General features: G+C 57.8%; 1 protein-coding gene across 7 annotated transcripts in view; it reads right to left on the reverse strand.

The window, feature by feature from the left end:
• HDAC7 (histone deacetylase 7) overlaps positions 1–20,042 on the reverse strand; it is a 36,058-nt gene extending 16,016 nt beyond the window's left edge. For 2 of the 7 annotated variants that reach the window (XM_082739037.1, XM_082739034.1), the window contains exons 1-4: positions 19,257–19,711; positions 3,586–3,636; positions 304–488; positions 77–167 (exon numbers count right to left, since the gene is read on the reverse strand). In XM_082739037.1, coding sequence (XP_082595163.1) covers positions 77–167; positions 304–488; positions 3,586–3,636; positions 19,257–19,275 — 346 coding nt within the window. In that variant the 5' untranslated portion in view covers positions 19,276–19,711. Of the gene's footprint in view, positions 1–76; positions 168–303; positions 489–3,585; positions 3,637–9,463; positions 9,705–18,621; positions 18,844–19,256; positions 19,712–19,970 lie in introns of those variants that run through there. The other 5 variants (XM_082739038.1, XM_082739035.1, XM_082739032.1 and 2 more) reach the window with 5 other exon arrangements.
• Positions 20,043–23,301: the final 3,259 nt, after the last annotated feature.

Raw genomic sequence — 23,301 nt, forward strand, 5'->3', positions numbered from 1 at the left:
GGCCCCAGCCCTCACACACCACCCCGCCTTCTGTGGCGGGCCCTGGACCCCGGGCCCGGGACGCCTCCGTCCTTACTTCGCTTGCTCTTGTCCTTATTGAGAAGCTGCCGCAGCTCCTGCTCCTGGGGCCCCACCTGCAGCTGGGGCACCGGCGTGTCCATGGGGAGCTGTGGGCAGGGCGGGCCGCCCAGGAAGGGGCAAGGAGTTGGAGACTGAACCGAGGGTCTGGGGAGGCGGAAGGGAGGCTGGGAGGCTGGGGGCTGAGCTCAAGGCCGCCGCAGGGGCGGGGAGCGCGGACCTTACCCTCATGGACTCCGCCGAGCGAGGCTGCAGGCCTGCGAAGAACAGGTGATGGTGCAGGCGCTGGGGGTGCTGCAGGGCGAGCAGCGCGGGCTCCGGTGGGGGCTCCACCGCGGGCCGCTGGCCCACCCGCAGGTCCATGGGCTGGGGCTGAAGGCCGGGCGTGTCCACGCAGGGCCTGGGGCGGCCTGCGGGCATACAGAGGGGGCCCGCTCAGCCTCCTGCAGGCTCCCTGGGCCACAGCGGGACACTGTAGGGGCCTTTCCTCTGTCACTGTGGTCCCACGGGGTAGGGACTTCCAGCTCCCATTTCACGGCGGGGGGTGGGGGCGGGCAGGCATGGAACCAGGTGGGGTTAGACCGTGGAGGCTGTGCCTGAAAGGACCCTCCTGACTCCAAGCAGCAGGCTTTTCCACTAACTGGTGTTGCCGCCCCAGGGCAGGGGCTGGGAGCTGGGAAGATTGAGTGACAAGCCCTGCGGGGGAACATTCTGGGCCCTGCCATCTCCTTCCCTTCTTCCCGCCGGAATAAAGATTTGGTCAGGCTGACCCCTAATGACCTGCCCTCAAAGACAGCGATCCGCCAGTCCCCTTTGTTCAGCCTCCAGCCCCAGCCGGCCTCGTGGGCTCTCCCAGGTGCCACCCCGCACCCCATGCTCTATCCTAGGCCAGAGGCTAAAGTGACCGCGCCTTGAAAGTGACCCACCACCCCGAGCTTGCACAGCCCTATTCGCAGGGCAACCTCCTCAGTTCACTGGGCTCCTACACCCCTGGGGCCTGCTCCAGGCCCGTCCCTGTGAGGACGGCAGGCCCAGCCGCCTCTTCTCAAGTGTGCTCTGCGCCCACACCAGGAGCACTTTTCCAGGGCCATGGGGGCAGGAGCTATTTCTCACTGGCTGCCAGACCAGGTTCTAGGCCCACACAGCCAGCTGGGCCAGGCTGGACTGAGCAGCTGGAGCGTCTGCAGGGCCGTTATCCTGGGGCAGGCGAAGCTGGCAGGGGTGAGAGCAGGGGCCCTAGGACAGAGCACACTGCTGGGGAAACCTTTCCGGAGAGGACTCCTTCAGCTCCTCCGACAACACATGGCAGCCCCCATCAGGGCAGCCACAGGCTGAGGGGCACTGGAAGGCTCTGTGACCGAGCAGCAGCGGGGGAGTCGGGGAACGCAGTCTCCAGACCCAACTCAACCGTTACCAACCATTACCAATCGTTCCCTCCGATCTAGGGCACACATGCAGGCATGCCTGCAAAACCCTCCCGCCCTGAAACTCCCACAGGCTCTAAGAGGTGGTTATTGCTATTCCATTATCCCAAATGTGGAAACTGAGCTCAGGGGAAGGGACCTCGCCAAAGCCACCCAGCAAGAGGCATGGTGAGCGTGGGTTCGGGGCCTGCCGAGGCCACTGCTCTGGCTCCATTGTCCCCTGGACTTTCAGGAAGTCAGCACCCCTCGTGGGGCTTTCTTGCTGGGTAGAGGGAGAGGGTCTTGCACTAGGGGCATCTGCTCTAAGGTTCTCTGCCCAAGAGCTAGAGACGAGAGGGGAGCCAAGCAGGGAGGTGCCCACCACGACTGTCCAGATAGTAAGAGACCAGAGGGGATGGCTGTGCCTCCAAACGTGCCCTGCACAAGCCACACATGGCCTCCATGCCCCCCACTCCTGCTTACACAATCACGTGTGGAACCCAGATTCTCACTCGGCTTGAGTTTGGGCCTCTGAAGCTAACACACTCCTCTACATCTGGTGTCTTGGCTTCCTGAGGTGACTCCTCTGATGAGGTAAGAGGGACCTCAGAGAACCCCAGGCAGGCCACAGGACACAGGGCTTGCTGCCTTGGCCTCGCATGGCCCGAGAGGCCCCATCCCTCCCTCCGAGCACAGGGCTGCTGAGAATGTGGGAGGGGCTCTGCCAGCAACTCTCAGAATGGAATTCTGGGTCATTTAGCATGGGGGGGGTCTCCACGATTTGGGACTAAGACAGTTTCCCTTTGTCTCCTATATCTGAACACAACCCTTGCTCTCAGCCATTAAGCCCTGTCCTGCTGCAAGCCCACGTACCCTTCACCCTCCAAGCTTATGCTCACAATGACCCCCTGGCGGTACCGCCCTCAACCCCTCCACTTTTCCAGATCCTACCCTTTCTTCCAAGTCCAGCTGGACTCTTCCCTCTTCCCTGCACTCAGCCCACCGCCCTGCGTCCCTCCCTTCTCTGGATTCCAATCACATTGACGGTTCGGTGCCCTCTAAGCCCAGCATGGGTGGGACCGTTGGAGTCCAGCTCCAAGGGCAGGAACTCAGTTTTGTTTACTTCTCGCGACCCCAGCACCTAGAATGTTACCTAGCACATGACAAGAACCCAGTAAATACTGGCTAAATCGATGAATAAATGTCTATATCTGCCCCCCTAAAATGCCCAGGGAGTGAATGCCCAGGCACAGGGATGGGGTTCATCAATGTTTCTTTTTCTAATTTCTGTTGTTTTCTTTTTTTATATTAAATATCTAGGAGGACTACGTGGCAACAGGTACGGATTTAGTGTTTCTTGACTGAAGGGATGAACTCTGTCCACTGCACCCTCATTTGGCCCTGGTCACATACAGCATTCTCCTCCTGGTGTGTCCTGTCTCCCCAGCCTGCCTGTAAGCTTTCGGAGAACTGGGAGCAAGGCAAAGAAGACAGCGGGTCTTCACTCCTCCTTGCCATACGGAACCACAAGGCGTCAGGCACCCGGTAGGCCCTCCGAGGACACTGGCCGAGGCCATCAGCCACTCCAGACCTGGCCTCAGGGCCACATCCTAAACCAGAAAATGGCCAAATGGCAGAGGAGGCAAGGGCAGTGAGAGAACCCAGGAGAGGGATCCTATCCCTCCCTGCAGCCCGCCCGAGCAGCAAGAGGCATCTTTCCCCCTGTGAGGGCTTCTGTGCCCCCTCTGCGGCGCCAGCGTGAGGCCCGAGGCCAACAAACAAGAGCCAGGCGCCTCGCCCAGAGCCTGATGTGAGGCAGGGGTCTGAGTGTAAACACTAGCTTCCTACTTGCCTTCCTGTTTCCCCGCAGCCAACAAGGGCAAGAAGAGCATCCTGCCTTTCCTTTTCCTGTTGTGCTTCCCAACAGTGGGACCAGCCTAGAGCCAGACTTGCCTCTTACCCCACTCCTCGTCCCACACCCAGAACCCCAACTTCCCAACTCTCCGGCCCATCAGCTAGCCACCTTGCTTCGCTTGCCCCTCTTCTGTCCTCTCCAACCTCGTCCTGCACCCCCACCTAAGGCTCCCTCGGGCCTGACTCTTACCTGTGCGAGGGGGGCTGGGGCAGCGGGCACCCGGGCTCACCTGGGTCCCATCTGTAAAGAGAAGAGAGAGGGCATGAAGGGGCTGCAGGGAAGGGGTGGGGGAAAGGGTGAGAGGGCCAGCTCAGGTGGGAAGGCCCCACTCCAGCTTGAGCACCCCCAAACCCGGCACCTGCATCAGAAGCTAACCAAAAAGCAAGGATTCTGCCCCATTCCTTCCCTCAGATTCCCACGCTGAAGGCAAGCACTCACCCGTCCTCTCTTCCTCACCCAAGTCACCTTGTGACTCAGACATGTCGCCCCACTGGAGTCCAGTCCACAGTAGGCCCAAGGAGGCCCCAGTTCACCCTCCAGCCCTCCCGGATGTGCTTTGATCTCATCTTCCTAGGGCCCAGGCTCCCACAACCCAAAGGGAAAGAGATCTGGGAGAGGAGGGGTCCGGAGGAGGGAGAGCACTGCCAGTGAGGCTGCCTGGAGGGAGATGGGGAGAAGCAGGCCCAGAGAAGGGGCGCTTCCTCGGTGGGGAAGGACTGGGTCATGGCCAGAAGATCAAGTCAGAAATGGAGGAAGCTGTGAAGCTGCAGGTCTGGAGCACACAGCCAAGCCCCCAACAGTAGGAAAGCCTTTCCTCCTGCGGCCCTGCCATGTCCTGCAGCCTGTGCGCCCCCAGTGAACAGAACCTCTCCGACTTTTTTTTTTTTTTTTTTTAAATAACCTGAAATAGAAGTCTTTCCTTTTGGAAACTGTCACCTCTCTCAGGCTCAGAAGCCGAACCCAGAGCCCCCTATCCCATTTAGAACCCACGAAACCCCATGGTAGGGCCCAAGCAGGGCTGAAGCAGAGGCACAAAGTTGCCCAGAAGCCCACTGGGGTAGGGAGACAGACACAAGTCTGAGGTCACTTGTTCCAGATGGACCCCTTCCTCTCCTGCTGTCCCAGCTCAGGACCCTAGGGATAGGAGTCTGGGAGACTGGAGGGCCACCTGGAAGGGGCTCTTGAGGGACACACAGAAGACCTCCCTCAGGCCAACCTTGGGGCAGAAGGGCTATTTTCTGAAGAATGACTGGTGGGTGCTGTTCTCCTGGGTCTGTGTTTAAGGGGCAACCACAGTTCCTCTTCCAGAAGCCGAAGAAAGGAGAACTCCCTGCAGGCAGGCCCCATGGGGGAGGGGGCAACACTAGGCCCAGAGAGTGAGCACCCCCAAACCCCAGAGAGCTCCCCACCAGCCACCCTCACACACTCGTGCCCCATGCTCCAGATGCTGACGTTGGGTAGAGAAGGGCAGTCCACCTCCCCAAACTCTGCCGGCCCCAGCCCACGGGCTTCCTCATGAGGCTCACCCTGACCTCCCTCCTGCTCCCTTCCCAGAGCACCTGCCCTGTGTGCGCCACCTCAGTACTCCGCCAGTCATGGCCTCCACGGTGTCATTCAGAAGCTGTGCCCATTGTGCCTACCATCGTGTTGCACACATGCCAGGCTCCATCAGGAAGGGGTGACTTGCCCCCCAGCCCTCTGCCTTCTCAAGCTCCGGGACCCCCCAGGAACACTGGTGTAGCAGGCAGCACCCCCTCCCCAGGAAGTGGTAACCCCTACTCCAGGCTCTCATAGGACCTCCTCTCTCTTCTGCTGGTCTCACAGGAGAGATTTCTGAACTGGGCTCGCAGGTACACTCCCAGAGGCTGCGTCAGGCCCGTGTGTCAGTCCGGTGCCTCCAGCCCCCGTCAGTGGGAACTGTCCCCTACCTCCCCTCAGTCCCTGCCCGAGGGCTGGTCAGCAGCAATCGTGCTTGGGATCAGAGCCAAGCCTTGCTCCCCTGGTAACCATGGAGTCAGGACACCATGCACTCTCTGGACAGGAGACCAGCCAATGGCCCTGAACTCCATAGTGCTTATAACAGGGCCCAAAGGGACATTTTATGATGATGATCTATGATAGAAACTCTGTTCAGAAAAGCTGGGAGCACGCACGCGCGTGTGCGCGCATATTGCCAACAGGAGCTGCTTCCAGAAGCGATTCCTGGAAAAAGGACTGCTTCTCCCCCAGTACCCTGTCTCTGTGCTGACAGCCTTTGAGTTCAGAAGAGTCCAAAGCAAAGAAGGTAAGAGCTGTGAACCAGCTCTCCTGGGTCCCAAAGAGAGGACAGGTATCTGAGGGGACCCAGATACTCGCACCAGAAAGCAAACATCCTGCAAGCCAGGCTTGGCCGTGATCTGCGGGATACTTCTCATTGGCCCTTCTCGGGATGCTGTTCCCACTACCCTGGGACCAGGCAAAAAAAAGTAGGCTTGAATGGACCTGAGGGCCTGAACCATGCCTCGGCCTGGACCCTTCTCCACACAGCTCCCTGCCAGCTCCGTTTTGGAATTCTGACTACCAACCCCCCACCTCGTCCCATCTCTACCTTCGGAAGCCGCTGCAGTCAGACTGAAGAGGCAGTTTAGTTGGCACTGAGGCATGTGGGCCTACTGGGTTACCTTCCCAGACCAGCGCCCCAACCTCACTCAGAACCAAAGAGCCCCAGAAATACTGCCACAATGGGTCCACGCAGTGCATCCTCCACAGTCCTCAGAAACCCCCAGAGCAGACACAAATCTCCGGGGGGGCACCTGTGCGAGCTGGTTTCCCGCTCCTCCTTTGTGGGCCTGGGCCGAACCTCCCCCACAGATGGGACTTTGCCCCAAGGCAGGTGCACGGCGACTGGAAACCTGAGCCCGGTCTGCTCACCTGCCCTCCCAGATGTTTTAGGCCTTTTGTCAGGAAGACAGCTTCCCCAGGAGCCGAAGCCCCCTGCCCATGCCTCTGATGTCTTTTCTGAGGCTGTCCCCACCTCCCTGATCTCCCAACTAGCTGAAGAGGAGTAGCAGAAAGGCCTGGGCCCCAGCATGCTGAAGGAAAGCAGGCGGCAGGAGAAGGCCAGGTCCTGGGATCAGGGCTGACTCCCTCCACACCCCACGTTGTGGCTCTGGTTCTGTTTCCCTGACACAGGCAGGACAAAGCTTGACTCTGCATGGGGGCTGGCAGAGAAGATGAAAGCTGGAGCTGAAATGGCTTCAGGAAGATCCAAGAATAAATAAACACAAGAAAGAACATCACGGTTGCCAGGCCCTCCTGACACAGACTGAGCACTGAGCACCAAGGAGAGGCTCTTCTAGCAGGCATTCCGGTCACACAATCTGAGAACCTTAGTTGCTGATGGGGCTTGAGAGCCCACTCAGGCCAACCCTCTCAATTCAGAGAGGAGACAAGAGCAAGGGGAAGGGGCTAGGTCACTGTTCCCCAGCAGGGGAGCGGTCTGGCCAGGCCAGGCCAGGGAAAAGCCAAGAAGGCAATCCCAAAGGCAGGAACCCAGTATTTCTTCTTCTTCTTCTTCTTCTTTTTTTTTTTTTTAAAGATTTTATTTATTTATTTGACACATAGAGAGAGAGATCGGAAATAGGCAGAGAGGCAGGCAGAGGGAGAGGGAGAAGCAGGGAAGGAGGGAGGAAGAAGGAGAAGCCTGATGTGGGGCTCAATCCCAGGCCCCTGGAATCATGACCTGAGCCAAAGGCAGAAGCTCAACCCACCGAGCCACCCAGGCGCCCCAGGAACCCAGTACTTCTACATGAGGTCGCCGCTCCAGGCCCTGAAGGGCCCTATGAATGAAATCTCTTCTCACTTTCAAGGAGTTTCACATACAGCCCACAACCTTTTAAAAATTAAAAAGTAGACGACTTGCAGATACTTAAAAAAAAAAAAAAAAAAAGCTCAGAGCCTCAAAAAGCGTAAGACAGAAACTTTCTCAGTTGTCCGACTCCCAAGAACTTGCCTAGAGTCAACCCTCAAACGGTTTCTTCTCTCTCCCCCACCTTCCAGAAATTGTCTTGCTCATTATTAATTCTACTGCCCGTTATCTTGGCATGAAGCTGCTTATTGCTCAGATTTATCCAGAACCCAGGGGGCCGCAAGCTGGCTAGAAACGCCTGCCGTACAGAGCAATGGAAACGAGGCTCCACGGCATTAAGCATGTTGGCTTTGAGGTCAGATGGACATGGGTTTGAACTCTGGCTCCCTTCCGTGACCGGCAGGGAGAGCCAGGGACACAGGATAACCCGGTCAAGCCTTGGCTGCCCCACTGGCCAGAAGAATATGCACCTGGAAGAGGTCATTGGAGATTAGCCGCCCTGCGTAGCACGTTCCTAGCACATGGTAGGTGCTCCCTCAATAGTCTCCATTACTACCATCTGTCCCTGAACGAGGCAGCCTCTTTCCTGGCATTCGCAAGTTTCAGCATCTGGTCCCAGCTGCACCCTCTCCTCTCCCGCCACAGTCATTTTCTCCCCATGTGTTCCCTGCCCCACCTCTGCGGACTGCACTCCCCTCTCTCTTCCCTCCGAACCTCTGTAAACTAACACTTCGCTACTGGCCAGTTGTTCTGAGTGCCTCACAGGTGCTAAGTCACCCAACCCTCACCAGAGGAGGGTAGGTACCACCTTTATCTCCATTACATAGGTCAGTAGACTGAGGCCCAGAAGCATTAAATAACTTGTGTGAAGTCATGTAACATAGAATTGGCTCCACTGGGACTTGAGCCAGGCCACTGGGCTCCAGAATCCACCTTCCCAAACTTTACGCTCCCCTGCTCCCCCCCAGCACTTCCGCTCCCACAGGCCGGCAGGTAGGGAAAGACAGAGAGAGAACACAGCCCCCCAGGAACCAGTAGCGGTGGTAGGCCCCAGGCCTGCTGGAGGTTCAGAGGGCAGAAGCTGCCTGCTTCATCTCCGGGTCTCCGTAATAACCACAGACGGACAGCAACTGCTGACTTCAAAGATTCCAAGCAATGATTTGGGACCTCGTGTGGGAATAAGGGGCTGGTGACAGGTGAGGGTCTTGGGAAAAGCATCAGCTTCATTTCCCCTGCTCTCCAGGGCCTGCTAAGTCCTCTCTCTAGAAGCTCCCAAGTCCCTCTGAGACTCTTATTAGTGTCCCAAATCGAGCTGGGCTGCTCGAAGGTGAGTGGCCTGAGTCATGGGCCCAGACAAAGGGCCCCTGTCACTCCAAGGCGGGGGGGGGGGGGGGGGGGGCGAGGGGACTGAGGCCCTGCAGCTCACAGCCATGGGCCTCGCAGGAGGCTGGATGGGAGGCCACAGGCCGGCTGCCCGCCCCCGCGGTGAGCATGCCCCTTTCCCCTTGCCTGGGGCCCTAGGGCAGCTATTTTTAGCTCTTGACACCTGGGTATTTTGCAGCCGCAGGATGTCCGGTTTGGAGTCTCTTTCTGGGAATCCCACATGCGGCTGTTGTAAACAGCCCCACGCAGCGGTGGCCCGAGCTGGGAGCCAGCACCCCCCCCCCTTCTGCTGTTTGAGATGAATCAAACAGGAAGCAGACGTAACCATGGCAGCGGCAGCTCGAGCTCCCTGGGGGTGGGAAAGCGTCCTTCCTGGCTCCTTGCCCCCAGCCCAGGTCCTCTCCTGCATCCCGCAGCCTCTCCTCCTAGCCAGAGACCGGTGGGACACTGAGGCAGGGGGAGCCCGGCCATCCCAGTGGGGCCGGGGACCTGGGACTGGCCCTCTCTGGAGAGCCTCACTGTCCTCTGGCAAAGGGAAACAGGGTCTCCTCCAAGCCTGGCCCACCTTCAAGGGCCTCCCAGACCACCCCTCAGTCTTCCTTGCCTGTCCTTGGTAGAGGTGCAAAGGGGAAGACCGAGCTACTCGCTCAGGGTGGCTGGCCTTGGAGAGCCTGCCTCCACTTCCTGTCACCCACAGCCTTCTCCCGGGCAGCCAGGCCGGCCTGAGCACCTAGGGAATTCCTGAGCTGGTAGGTTGTCCCAATCCCAGCCCCCTGGTCAGACTGCCCTAGGGTTTCTCTGACCCTGAAAGCCCTCATAGGCTAAGTGCCCACTTACCCTTGCTCCACTGCTCCAGGAACTCCAATCCCTGAGATAGGAAGTTCCCCATGGTATCTAACCACCATCTTTCCTATCATAAGCAAAACATCCTGAGCAGTCAAGATGGGGGCCCCATCTCTAATGTGGGGAGAGTGGTGGAGGTTCCATCAGCTCCTGCCTTTGTCTCTCCCCTCCCCCAGCCCCTGCTGCCCCACTTAGACCAGCTGCTCCCTCTTAGCAGCCAGCCCCAGACAGTCTTTCTCAAGGGCCAGCGCTTGCCCCAACAGGAAGCACGGTCACCGCCCTGGGGCTGCCTCTCAGAGCCTGCTCCTTCTCCCCTCCAAGGTCTCGAATTCCCTCCCTGGAACTCCTCCTTGTTCCCTTGGCTTGTGGGCCCTCCTTGGCCAGGTTGTGCCTCCCCCATCCCCAACTCCCGCTGGCCCCCTGCCCACTGCAGGCTCTGCCTTTGCCAACCGCACCTGAGCCACATGATGTGCCTTCTTTGGCTCCTCCCACCTGTGCCACCAGGAGGCCACTCAGCCCACTCCAGAGACCGCCAGGGAAAAGCTCAAGTTATCCGATTAATATTAATAATTAGTGTCTTATAATGACTAATGAATCAGATGAGGGGTGATCTACAGCTCTGTACCAAATACCTACTGGGTGGCAGCTACTGTGTGAAGCACCCTACTCGTCCTGTCTCACTTGGCCCTCACAAAGACCCTGTCTGGTAGATACCGTAAGCACGTTCCTTTTACAAAGGAGGAACTGAGGTGTGGAGTTCTTAAGAAACCTGCAGAGGCCACACAGCTGGGAAATGGGCTCCTGGGGCTCCAAGACCTAAGCTCATAATTGAGACCCTGGCACACAGGTCCGCCCACCTCCCCAGGTGGTAAGGTGAGGTCATGAGAGGCCAGAGGATGACACAGTGGGTCCCAGCATCCAAAGGCCTGGGCGTGTCCCCCAGGGGCAGTGTGTTCCCAGAAGACATCGCCCCGCAACAAGAATAACAAGAAAGAGTCATCTCTGCCTGTGTCCTTCACAAGCCTTTTGTCTCCAGGCGGTGCTCCCAAACCCATCTTCACTCCCTTTTTCGTCTTGTTTTCCCTGTTTTTTTTTTTTTTTTTTAATGTACCTGTTCCCCTGTCCTTGTTGCCTGTAAGCAGCCTCCAGCAGGATATAAACAGAGAAGCAACCCTCCCAAGGCTGCCAAGAAGGGTCAGCCACGTGTGCTGCCACTCTGGAAAGAGTCAAGCACCGGAGAAAAGGCAGGTTGCACAACCGGAGCAAGTCCCCCGCGGAGCAGCTATTTGAGTGAATTCCCTCAGAAGGAGAAGCTCACTCCCTCTCTCTGCCCCCTCCCAACACACACCTCTCTCTTTCTCGATCTCTCCCCCAGGTCTCAGACACACTGGCAGGCCTTGGGCAGGTAGAAGAGATGGAGGCACCCACCAGTGCAGAACAGAGCACCCTCCTAGAGGGCAGACTCCTGGGGACCAGGAACACAGCCAAAGACCATCAGTGCCCTCGGACCTGTGGCAGGTCAGTAGTGGCCACTGTGGAGGCCCAGGCCGTCACAGATAGAGGAGGCTGTGAATAGCAATACCTCTGAATGCTGGCACTCACAGGACCCCACATTAATATTAATGACATTAAGTACCCAGAAATCCCCAGCCCAGTTGGGCCAAGGTATTCCCCTCGTTTTGCCTATTATTGTTGGAAGATGGCAGAGGTCTGCCAGGCAGATTCTCCCGGTGACAGGATTCCCTCCTGCAACCAGGGTTCTGCGGCTGCCCTTGGTAGGCCAGGCTTTTTCCTGACCACGAATCCAGCCAGTGCTCACACAGCCTTCAGGGAACTCAGCAAACAGACGCATGGTCCTGGGTACTGATTTGGACAAACCAGCTGTGAAGGACAATTTCTGGCCACCTGGGAATTCAATGAGATGAGAATTTACTGTCGTGGAAGGTGGCAAGCGCTGAAAAACCAGCAGGTGCAGTGTCATCTCGTTTTCGTAAAAAATATGACCCAGAGAGGCATGTCAGGAAACAGGGAGATATGAAGCGGTATTGTGGCCATGGTCTCTGACCACTGGGACTGGAATGCTTCTCAGTTTTTAAATTTCTGCTTGTCTGGGTTGTCTGATCATGTACAACACACAAGAATTGCCTCTGTAATGATAGAACAGAACACAGACATGTATGTACACAAACACACGTGCGTGGTAAGGATGTCACAGTGGGTTGCAAAGCCGAGGTTCAGCTTCTGGTTCCCATGAGAACGAGGACAGCAGGCTTTCATGAACTCCGTGCACCCTTTTCGGGGACCCTAACAGCCTCTGTGGTTCCACATTATTTACCACCTCGCATCCCCTGCCTCTCCTAAATTGCACAGAGGGCCTAGCACAGGGCCGGGCACCCCGTTAGGACTGACTTAACGAATGCCTGTAGGCTGAATAATGATCATTTCCTGAAAGAAATGCCTCCTGCCTCTTCCAGGGCCACAGTGCTGGGATTACTCACTGCTGACATCACTGACCTTCCCACCCCTCCTTAGCCTCCTGTTCCTCTTAGGAGCTGCTAGGGAGGGGCTGAAATAAAGGTCACTGCAGCAGATGCTGGCAAGGTATCCCACATCAGGCCCAGGAGGGCGGCCCCGTCCCAGACCCTTCCCCAGTGCCAGCTGGCTGGAAGGCCCGGGGGTCCTCCAGCATCCTGCCTCGCTGGGGGAGCCTGGGGGCGGTGGACTGAAAGAGAGAAGAAGGGGTCCACCCTGGGACTTCTGGCAGCAGACTCCTGCTATTCCAGGCCCTTATGGGTGGAGGAATCTGGAACAGTGAATTTGGCCTGGTTTTGCCTGTGAACTGGGGCTGGGCCCAGTTTCTGTTCTTCATGTCTTTAACGTTCCCTATCCTTGACCTTCAGAAATGTGAACAATAACATCAATAAGATTGATGCGTATTCTGTGTGCACGAGCTTCACACGGGGCACGGCACTGCCATTATTTACTTTAAACCTTACGGCAACTCCATGAGGTAGAAACTGTTGTTGCTTTCATGTTATGGACATGGAGAAACTGAGGCACAGAGAGCCATGTGCTGTCTGCGGGAGGCACAGAGACTCTGACAAGGCCATCCTATCCCTCCTTCTGTGTCCTCACTGGAAGGCTCTGCTGCCAGGCTTTGCAATGGGCGCAGGAGGGTCCAAAGGTGATAAGGAACATCTGTAGGGTGCTTTCGAGTCCCCCACGTGTTTGCATCCACATCTGAGAAAATCCCAACTTGAAAGACTAGGAAACCAAGACTTGGGGGGCCTTTCGTGGCTTTGCACAAGTTTCCACAGCCATTCAGAATCCAAGTCAGGTCTCTGGCCTCAGAAGGGTACATTTCTTCCCCTAGGTCCTACAGCCCGCTGGCCCAACTCTCAGGACGGCTCTGAAGGCCTGGGAGGGAGATGCATGTCCTCTACAACCATGGAGATGACGGCTGCGCTCAGCCCCTCGGCCCGGTGGGGGGGTTGGGGGAGGGGGTGCTGTGCCAGCACCTCCTCGGCGTCTCCCCCGTGACTCACTCCTGGGACCCAGGGGAAACACAGCCCTGCGCTGAGGGCAAACATTGCCTGCCTCCTGCCCCGCCTCCAGCTCCCCGCCTCCACATTTGCTAACCGAAACCCGGCTGCTGCTATTTTTAACCCTCCAGCTCCCCCTCGCCTGGGGCTCCCCCCTGCACCCCACCCCCTCCCTCTGCCCCAACCGGGTGCCACCAGCTTGTCATTCTGAGAGCAGTTCTCTAACCTGAACGCCCTGGCGGGTGCAGCGGATGCCCGGGCAGGTTTGTGGGGCAAGCAAAACAAGACGGTTACAGCCCAGTTGCCGAATTCCCCCACCCCGGACTCTTTCCGAACCTGTGGCTCCCAGCCGGCCCCGCCTTTCCCAGCCTTCCTGGGAGCTGGGGGAGGCAAGAATGAGACTTCCTGGGCTGGGAGTGACAGCAGGAGCCGGAGCCGGGCTCCTCAGAGTGGGCTCTGCAGGGAGCTGAGCTGTACTGCCGAGCGGGAATAGGGTACCCCAGGGCAGAGGCTCTCCCTGAAGGCCCAAGGTCTCTGACCACCAGGCTTTCCAATCCCTGCAGGCAATATGGAGAAAAAAGGAAGTGGGAAGGAAGCAGGGTGGGGATGGTGAGTATAGCCCCCAGCCCTCCTCACTGAAGGTCCCCTCCCCATCCTGCTCTCGCAGGTACACAGGGGCTGGGGTTAAGATTGGGAGTGAATGCCTAGGAGGCTCAGGAGTCCAGGGGGCTTTTGCGCTGAGCAGCCTAAAGGAGGCCAGGGGTAAAATGCTAGCCAAGGCAGGAGGGGGAGGGGGTGGAAGAGGGCTCTTCTCTTATCTGGGGGCCTCTAACTCCTTGGGTCTCTAAGGAAAGAGCTGCAGCTCCCTGCAGCCTCAGCTCTATGTCCCCCAGGGAACCCCCCCTCAACACACACACACACACACACTGCAGAAAAGGCTGGAGGTGAGAGGGTCTGAGAGCTTCTTGCCTGATGTGAAAATTAGCCTCCTGAGAGGGAGAAGGGGTAGGACTGCAGGGGCACTAGCTGATGTCTGCCCCCTGGGCTGAGAGCCTCACCCAGTTTGGGAAGCTGATTCCAAGGGCCCAGGAGAGGCTCTGGGGCACCCAGCCAAAGGACGTCTCCAGGACTTCTCTTCTGTCCAGACCCCAGATCGATTGGCCAGCTTTAGCCTTCTCCTTTACCCCGGCTTCTCTGGTCCCTGGCCCAAAGCTTCTCTCTGGTCCACCCTCCCTTCCAGGGCCGGGTCCTCTCTAACTCTTGACCCTCTCTACAGTGATTCCTGAGCCAGGTGAATAAATCCCAGTGGCCACAGAGGCAGCCAGGCTAGACCCAGAGAGGAGGGACTTGGCACGGGAGTTCCCAGGTGGAGACATGGGGAGGAAGGGGATGAGGCGGGAGGAAGGTGAGGCTGGAGCGTCAGGAATGGGGTGGTGCTTGAGAGCTCCTGGGGAGAGGCTGCTGCCTTCCCCACACCCAACACGTGCCTGCATGGGGCCCTGGACTCAGCCTGGCAGAGGGAAAAGCTGCTGCTCCTTGGAGCAGCCTCAATTCCAGCACTGCCCAGCTCCCCTTCCTCGCCTTCCTCCCCTTCCCCTCCGCCAACCTCAGGGGGCTTCGGGGAGCAGAGCCCCTGCTGCCTGCCATGCCCCAAAAGAGGCTTCAGTCCTAGGCCAGTGCTCAGCCCAGGGGCCCCACCGGGATCCAGGCGGTTCCCAAGCATGCTCAGAAGCTCTGAGGACTCACTTCTGGTCTGGGGAGGTGAGAGAAGGCATCAATGTCACCTTCTCAAGCCACCTGGCCACCCTCTCCAAGGAAGTCCCACCTTGCTATTTCTCTGTTGCTACACCCAGTTCATTTCCTCCTTAGGGCTTATCACAACGTAGGAGATATATATACACTCATTTCTTGACTTGCCTCCTCGTTACTGTCTCTCTCCTCCACTAAAGTGGAAGTTCCCTGAGGTCAGATGCTCTGCCTATGTGTTCACTGCATATCTGCGCCCGGTGCCTGACACTCCAACGAAAGTGTGACTAGCTGAACAACCAGCTCAGTAATGGGGTCCCCCCGGCGGCTGTCATCCCCTTTACGGTAGATGCTCAACAGTTCCAGGACTTCCTCAGGGAGAGAAAGCAGGCTGTAACAGGAAAAGCAAGGTCGGGAAGGCTGGCACCCCAGAGGAAAGATCAAGGCCCAGTTCGCGTGCACAGACACACACACACAGAGGACGCTTGGGTAGGTGCTGTACTAGCTTTGAAAGGGTGGACTTCTGTCGTAGATCTTCCTCTCCATAGCCCTGTGTCCTTGGACAAACCACATACCTTTACGGATCTCGGTCTTCTCAAAAGAAAAAACGAAAATGTTGGCCCCGATCAGTGGTCCTCAAACATGGCTTTGCACCAGAATCACTTGAAGCACATTTTATAACCCAGATTCCTGGGCCCCAACGCTGCAGATTCTGAGTTGGTCTGGAATGGGGCCCAAGGGTCTTTATTTTTAACCCCCTCCCCGGTGCCGGAAGCAAATGGTTCGGGAACCGGCACTGGAGGACCACGACTGAGACAGTGCTTTTCAGCAAACATCCAGACTTCTATGAAAAACCCGCTCTTCCATAGGTATACGTTCCCCCAAAACACATCCATACATCCTACACGGAGCAATAAATCGCAAAGGTATACAACTCTACGGATGTCGAACCTCTGAATTACATGTGTGCGTGCTCTCCAAACACCTCATCCAGAGCCACCACATGGGTCACAAACTGCCACGGAAACACCACAAGTACATACACCAGTCCCAGAGCGTGCACAACCAGACCCCCACCACAAACCCCGTGTGTACACACACCCATCACATGGGGACCCACACTAAACAAACGCTCTCCTGAATTTATTTTGGCTCTGGGAACCGGTCCAGGACCAAAGGAGCTATGCTCTGCTGATGAAAACGTCCCTCCGGCCTCTGCCACCCCCATCCCAACCCTGTGCCCCAGGCAGCGTGCAGTCCACTGTCCCCCTGTAGAGGGAGGGCTACTGGAGGAGAAGAGAGGAGAGACAGAATGAGGGGAGGTACAGAGCCCTCTCCAAAGTCCAGCAGACCCTCCTCTTCCCCTGCTGCCCCCCACCCGCTAACCAGGAGATGCGAAGGGGTCCACACCCAGGTTCCACCCCCATCAGTGCTGGCTCTAACTACTCGCCCAGATTCCCAGACCCTGGTTCTTGAGAGCCAAAAGGCCTAGGGAGGTGGCCCAATTGAGGGACTCCTCCTAATACTCAGGCTTCTAAGGAAAGGGCTGTCTGGGGGCACCTTCCTGCAGCCCAAAGGCCTGGGTCCCCTTGGGAAGGTTACCACAGAAACAGGGGGGAAATATCACAGGGAAACACAATAGCCGGCAGGGTCACCTGCTGACCAGGCTTCCTGCTGTGTTGCCCACCACTAACCACCCTCCCCCCCCACACACACACACCACCTCCTTGCCCTCATGGCCTCCTTCTCTGGCCTCAGCTTGGGCCTCCTCACCAGCGCGCTCCTTCCTGCCTCCCCTGGCTTGGGGGAAGCAGCCTTAGACAGAAAGTGCTCCTCTGTGGCTCTAAAGGACATCAGGGATGGCCCAGAGCTGAGCCCCCCACTCCTAATCCTACCAACGCCCCCACCACAGGAAATCAAAGCTTCCTGCCCCAGAGGAAGTGCCCCATCTAGTGAACCATTCCAACACACACAAATGCACAGTCCTGGACAGATGCCCTCCCCCCCAGCTCCCGGGCCTTCCTCCGGCCCTGCTTTTAGCAATACCTCCTGTCCAGTCTTTAGTCTGACCTAGGACAGGCCAAGGCCGAGGTGCAAAGGTGGGGTTGGGCAGGCCCTCAGCCAGGCCAGAGGAGGAGAAGGTCAGGAGAATGGGCACGAGCAGAGTTAGAGGGTCTGGTTCTGGCCCACTCAGCCTACCATTCCCTGGCTGGGTGACCCTGGGCCTTGCCTGAGCTCATCTTCTCTTGGGCCTCCCCTTCGCACTTGAAAATTACCAGCTCTTAATGAAAGGCCAGGAGGAGGACAACAGGAGGCCGGGGCTACACCAGCTTCTGCCTTCCAGGTCCTTGAGCCAGCATGCCTACACTAAAGGGGGGTCCCCACCCCCATCACACATGTGTTCATCACTCCCAGGGGTTTTCACTGAGGACTGGGGAGTTGATAGAGAAAGAAAGAGTTCCAACTCTCCTTCCCAGAAGCCACCAAGGATGAAAGCTGGGGTCTGTCCGTCATCCCTGAAGGAAACTGGGGGCAGCATAACAGTCTCCACACTAGACGCCAGTCCATTTCTTTCGAGTCAGCCTCTCTTCTTCTGTGCTCTGGGAATTGGACCTGAAATACTGTCACCATTTTATTGATGGGGAAACTGAGCTTCAGTGTCAAAGCAGAGGGACCAATTTAGATTCTTGGCGCGGGGTGGGGGGTGGGGAGGGGTCAGTGCAAGACCCGAATGCAACCTTGCCAGCCTCAGGATCCCAGCTTAACACCAAGTGACCAGAGAGACACCCACCCGGGGGCCAAAGCTAAGAACACAGAGGCCTCAAGAGGACACTGCCCCAGGGCCATTCTGGATGTAACACCAAGGGGCAGCTCTGAGCCTGTCCCTACAGGGTGGGGGTACATCAGGGGACTAAAGGCAGGGAAGAGTACTAGCGGGTGAGACCTGCTTCTGGTCTGGGTTCACTGGGTACAACACAGTGACTGCTTTGCCTTAGTTTCCCTCTAAAGTGACTACAGAGAAGAAAATTACTTACAAAGTAAGGCAAGTAGAGGGAACACAGAGCAGAGAGTAAGGAGGATGAGCTGATAAGCAACGATGAGCTAAGAGTAGCTTGCAGAAGCCAGAGAAGGAGCCTGGGAAGTATAAAAGGGTTGGGGTGAGGAGTGAGGAAAGAAGTGTGTGTGGCAGCCAAGCCACTTTAAGGACCTGAACTATGGGGTCCTTGTTGGGGAGATATGGGCTGCCAAAGTACCCCATTCGGAGACAGGGAACTGAGTCACAGTCTACTTTCTTTCAGCCCAGTGGCTGGGCAGTGGTCTTGGGGAAGGTTCCCATGGGTCCCGCTGCAAGTCCAGGGGACAGGCAGATGTGTCCAGATACTGAGTCCCCAGCAGGGTCACTGAGGGCCAATGCCTCATTCTCAACCTAAAAACTGGCAGGCAGAGCTGGGCCTCAAGCAGATGTTGAATCTGGGCGTGGGGAGGGATGGGCAGCAGCAAGACAGCCAGTGTCCAGATGTGGCGGGAGGCCTCTGTGTGCAGGACAGCCAGCAGAGACAAGGGAACGGCCAGGACTGGGGGCGGGGGGGGAGCAGTGGCTGGGAGGTCAGATACGAATGGGCAGGCAGAGAGAAGGAAACGGGGCTGGGGGAACTCAGTGGCCTGCAAGCTCCAGCGGGCTCTCTCCTAGTCACGGGCCTATGGAACTCAGGGCGTCGGAGCTGCCAGATTTACCCCCTGCTCACGCTCCCCAGCACCAACAGACCACAGGCCTGGGGGGCGGACATCCCGTTCCCCACCCCTCAGTACACAGTCTTGTGGTCCCCACCCTCTCGCGCCGCTCCCGGCACCTCAGCAGCTCACTTGGGCACAGGTGTCTCCTCGCCCTGATGGGTGAGCAAGGGTGGGGGGCGGTGCTCAGAGAAACCTCACGGTCCGGGACCCCCTGCGGTGGAGTCGGCTGCATTCGGCCCTCCCAGGCCCCGCGGGATGGGGGCGCTGATGTCCAGCGCCAAGAGCCCGGCCCCAAGTCGGTGGGTCGTGCCCTTTGCCCTCGCGCTTCCAAACCTTCCGCCCCGGAGCACCGCCCCCTCCCGGGCCCCGCGGCGGCCCTCTATCCCTCCCTCGGTCAGCCGATCGGTCCTCCCCGGGCTTGGGGGTGATGGGACGGCCGGCCTGCGCGCCGGCGTTCCGGGGCCTCCAACTCCCTCCCTCGGGCCTGTCGCTGCCCCGGGGCGGGCGGATGTGGGCGCCCCGCGGGAGGCCCGAGCCCTCCGGCCCCGGAACCGGCCCCGGCCGAGGCGGGGTGGGGGGGACCTGCCAGAGCCCCCGCGGAGCCGGGAGGGGCGGGCGCGGCCGGGGGGCGCACTCCAGGCCCGGCCCGCGGGCCGCGCGGAGCCCGAGCCGGAGCCGGAGCCGAGCCCGAGCCGGGGCGGGCGGCGCTGGGTGCCGCGCGCAGGGCGGGGCGGGCGGGGCGGGGGGCGCAGCCCAGTACTCACCAGCGCCGGGGCTGTGCATCCAGGGGCCGGGGCCCTCAGATCGGGGGGCTCATGGCGGGGCGGGGGGCTGGGGCGCCGGCCTCACATCCCCCCAGTCGCCGGCGGCTGCAGAGCGACTGAGAGACGGCGAGAGGAAGGGAGGGGGCCGGGAGGGGGAGGGCCCTGGCAGCCCGGCCGGCCGGGTAGGATGACAATGGAAGGAAATGCTTTATCTGAGTCTGAGAGCGGGCCAAGGGGGAGGGGAGGGAGGGGGCAGGCGCTCGCGGCCCGGGGACACACCACCGCGGCAGACACTGCCCGGCGCGGCGCTCGGGCGGCGGGCGGACACCCAGAGCGGCCGGGGAGGCAGCGTAGAACCCGGAACGCGGGACGCGGCCCCGACCCGCGCGCGGCCGCCGCGCTGCAGCCCAGCCCCAGGCGCCGCGCGCCGACCCGCGCACAATTCCCGGAAACCCAGATACCTGAGCGCACGCAGCCTTGCATACACAGCGTACACGAGCGCACAGCCCTGTTTACACAGGGGCACAATCGTTCGCACAGACACACTTCTGGGAGGGACCCCCGGGCTCCCAAGTGCGTGCACCTACGGCCCCACCAGCAAACAGCCGCACACAGGGACGGGAGGCACTCGTGGAGTCCCAAGTCCCGGCCAAGGAATCCCAGACGGACACCCCTGTCCACCCCTCCACCATACCCCTCATCAACACGACTTGCCTGAGGAAAGTTCCAGGATCTGATTTGAATCACTGCCCAGCCCTCCCCTCTGCCCCCCCCCCCACGCCTGCCGAGGGGAACAGAAGGGTCCAGCCTGTTCCTATTAAAAGAAAAAGGGGGTGGGGGCGGTGCTGATTTTGAAAGTTTTCTTTTTTTAAAGAAATTTCTCAAGGGATTTCCTTCCCTCCTCTCCTCTTCCTCTCTTCCTCCCATTCCTCTCCCCCCCATAACTCTCCCCCCTTCTTTCCCCCTCCCGGTCCCTATGAGTCAAACTTCAGCAATGTGCCCAGTGTCTCCCAGTGCATTACAGCGGATCACAGAAATGTTCCAGTCTGTGAGTCGGAATGCAGCCGCCTCCAGCCCTCCCTCAGCTAGTAAACTCAGCTCTGGTCCAGATTTGCGCAGCAGTCCTTCCTGCACTCCCTGCCCCCCATCCCGCCCCCACCTCTTAACAGGACCAGAAGGTCAGACTCAGGGGTCAGGGTCTGAGGACCTCCCCATTGTGCTCCCTGGCCTAGCCTATCAGCTCCGTGGCCTCTGGCAATGTGCTGGGTGGGAGACAGAGACTGGCTTTGGGAAGGGGAGAGGTCCACAGCCCAAAACACTAGACTCTCCTGTGATGGGAGGCGTCACCTCCAGAAGGCAGGATGCGGCTTCCCTCTGACTTCCTACCCATCCTACCTCCCTCTATCCTTGGAACCCCAAGAGCCTCACTATTCTACCGAAGGAGAAACTGAGGCAGAGCCAGAAGCAGAGCCATACCACATGGGAAGCAAGAGTCCATGGTGGCCTAGGAGGGCTTGGACATGGCAAGGTCCAGCTTCTGACTACAGACTCTCATTCGCACAAGCGCAGCTTGGGCCTCCTCACTTGTTTCTTCCTGGGTCTTGTAGCGGTCCCTTTCCTTGTCCCAGGGCTCAGTCAGCAGGCAGATCCAACCCCTCTGCTCTTGTTAACTTACTCTCACAAGCTCCTTGCCTGGCATCCAAGCCCTTCTATGGCACGGCAGCACACTGTGCAAACACCCCTCCCTCCACCCATATCCCGCTATTTTTTTCTCGCTCTTCTGCCCAGTGGCTCCTGGTACTTGGTGCTCAACAATATTAGTTGCTGTTATTTCTCGCATTATTTCAGCTAAACTGGGCTACTGTCTGCACCCCATCGTGCCCTCAGGCTTTCCTACTCCCTTACTTTGGCTCATCGTGTTTCCTCCACAAATGATGCCCTCCCTGTCCCTTGCTGCTTCTGTTGAAATCTTCCCAGTTCTCAGGGGTCTATAGTCACTTTCTCCTGGAGACATTCCAGGATTTCCATAGCCAGAGGGATTCTCCCCCTCCGTGAAAGGACCCCACCAGCACTTAGTCAGTCTTGCTCTGTGCACTGACTTTCATCCACCTAGTCTCCGTGTCTCAACTCTCCTTCTTCCCAAGAATGTTCAAGAGTGGACATCCCCTGATCCCTTAGTCATGGGTGAGTTTCTTGCAGTGTCTTCCTAAATGGCTTGCACAGAACTCAAGTTCTCTCTGAGTTCTTTGCTGAAGTGAGACAGATGTTCCCAGATGTCAAGGACCATTCCTTGACACCCCTTTTCCCCATGACCCCCCCATCCTGACACTGCAAGATGCATGTTTTTCTGCCTCAGGTGCATTCTTCCCAGCTCTCACCTCCAAACCAGATGACTGGGTCCTTCCAGATCCCTCCTTCGTGCCCGTGGCTTCCAGAAAAATTGCTTGGCTACTTCAGACTCCTAGCCTCTCCCCTCCCCCACATCATCTCTCTCCCTTAACTCTGCCATCCCCCCACCTCAATACACCCCAGGCTTCCTGGAGTAGTTTCTGGACTGAAATCAGGCCCCTGTTGCCTCATTTCTGCCATGTGCATCATTCGTGTATTTCTTTTGAGCCTTCTTTTTCTTTTTGACCTAATCACTGAATTCTAAGAGATTGGAGTAAAAAGGGTTGTCTCCCTCTGCCTCAGTCTGTCCCCCAAGTATCCAGTGCTTTCTACACACACCAGGACTCACCATCCCCAAAGTGTAGACAGCAAGACCACATATAAGACCAGCACCCAGAAAGCTGGACTGTGTCCCTCCCTCCCTGGACAGCTGAACTCTTCACTCCAGCACCACCACCCTCCCACCGGAAGCAGGGTCTTAAGCCAGGTTCTAAGTCCCATGCCCCTTGCTGGATGTAACAGAGGCCCCAGGAACCCTGAGAGACATGAGGCAGGAAAGTGCAGGCTGCCTGTCTCTCCTCTATCCTGGTTACCATGGGAAGTTTCTCTGCAGAGCTCTGGAGTCAGGCCTATCTCCCAGGTGGCTCAGCCAAGCACCTTGCAGAAGACTTTAGCCCCATACGACCTGCCTTGGCTCCCTCGAGTCTTCCTGGAGTCTCTGGCCAGTCCCAAGCTGCAGGGCACACCCCTTCTGCTTCTCTTTGGGCTTCTGGGCCTACTTGACCTTCTCCTTCTCCTCTCCTATCTTTACTTGAGTACTTTACAACTATATGCTGTGTAGCAGGCCTATGTCATCCTCTTGGCAGACATTAGATCATTTATTCTTAATAATCCTTGTTATGCTCACACTTAAAGTATGGCCCACCAGGGTTACAAAATCTGAACCAAAGTTACTCAACTAGTAAGCGATGGAGTCATTCGCTCCTTCAACAAATATTACTGGGTGCCCACCCTGGGTCAGGGATTCAAAGCTCTAGAAAGTCATCCAGTCTACACTCAGGGCTCTGAGACCACTTTCATCCCTGCCTTCTAGATGCGGTAGCCAAAGCCACAATTCTTCCCTAACCCACACTTCCCACACACTCCCCACAAAGCCAATCAGAAACTGCTCATTCCCCACAGCCTCCGTGAGACCTCACAGTTTTCACTGGGTTGGGGTGGGCCTTGCATTGCCGTTTCTGAACCTGGAATCAAATGCCAATTCACAGGGTTTGGGATTTGCGGACTGATAGGGGAGGTAGGTCTCCAGATCCAAATAAAGGGTTTCATGGGACCAGATATAGCAAGTGGAAGGCAGGAAGGAAGGAAGGAGGGAAGATAATTTGGATTTACTGAGCGTCTCCTTTGTATCATTTGCTGCTCAAAGTTCTTTCACTTATATCTTGTCATCATCCCCATTGTTTCAATGAGCAGACGTAAGTTCAGAAAGACAAGATGATTTGCCCAAGTCCACACAGCCAGTAAAATGACTTAATCCTGAATGTCTGATTCAGAGCCTGTGCAGTATCTCACGGCAGGTTGGAACAATGGCCTCGTGTAAACCTGGCTGCTTGAGGTCTCAGCTGATCTATGTGTGACATTCTTGAAGCCAAATATA

Source organism: Mustela nivalis (genome assembly GCF_964662115.1).
Source record: "Mustela nivalis genome assembly, chromosome: 7".
NCBI lineage: Eukaryota > Metazoa > Chordata > Mammalia > Carnivora > Mustelidae > Mustela > Mustela nivalis.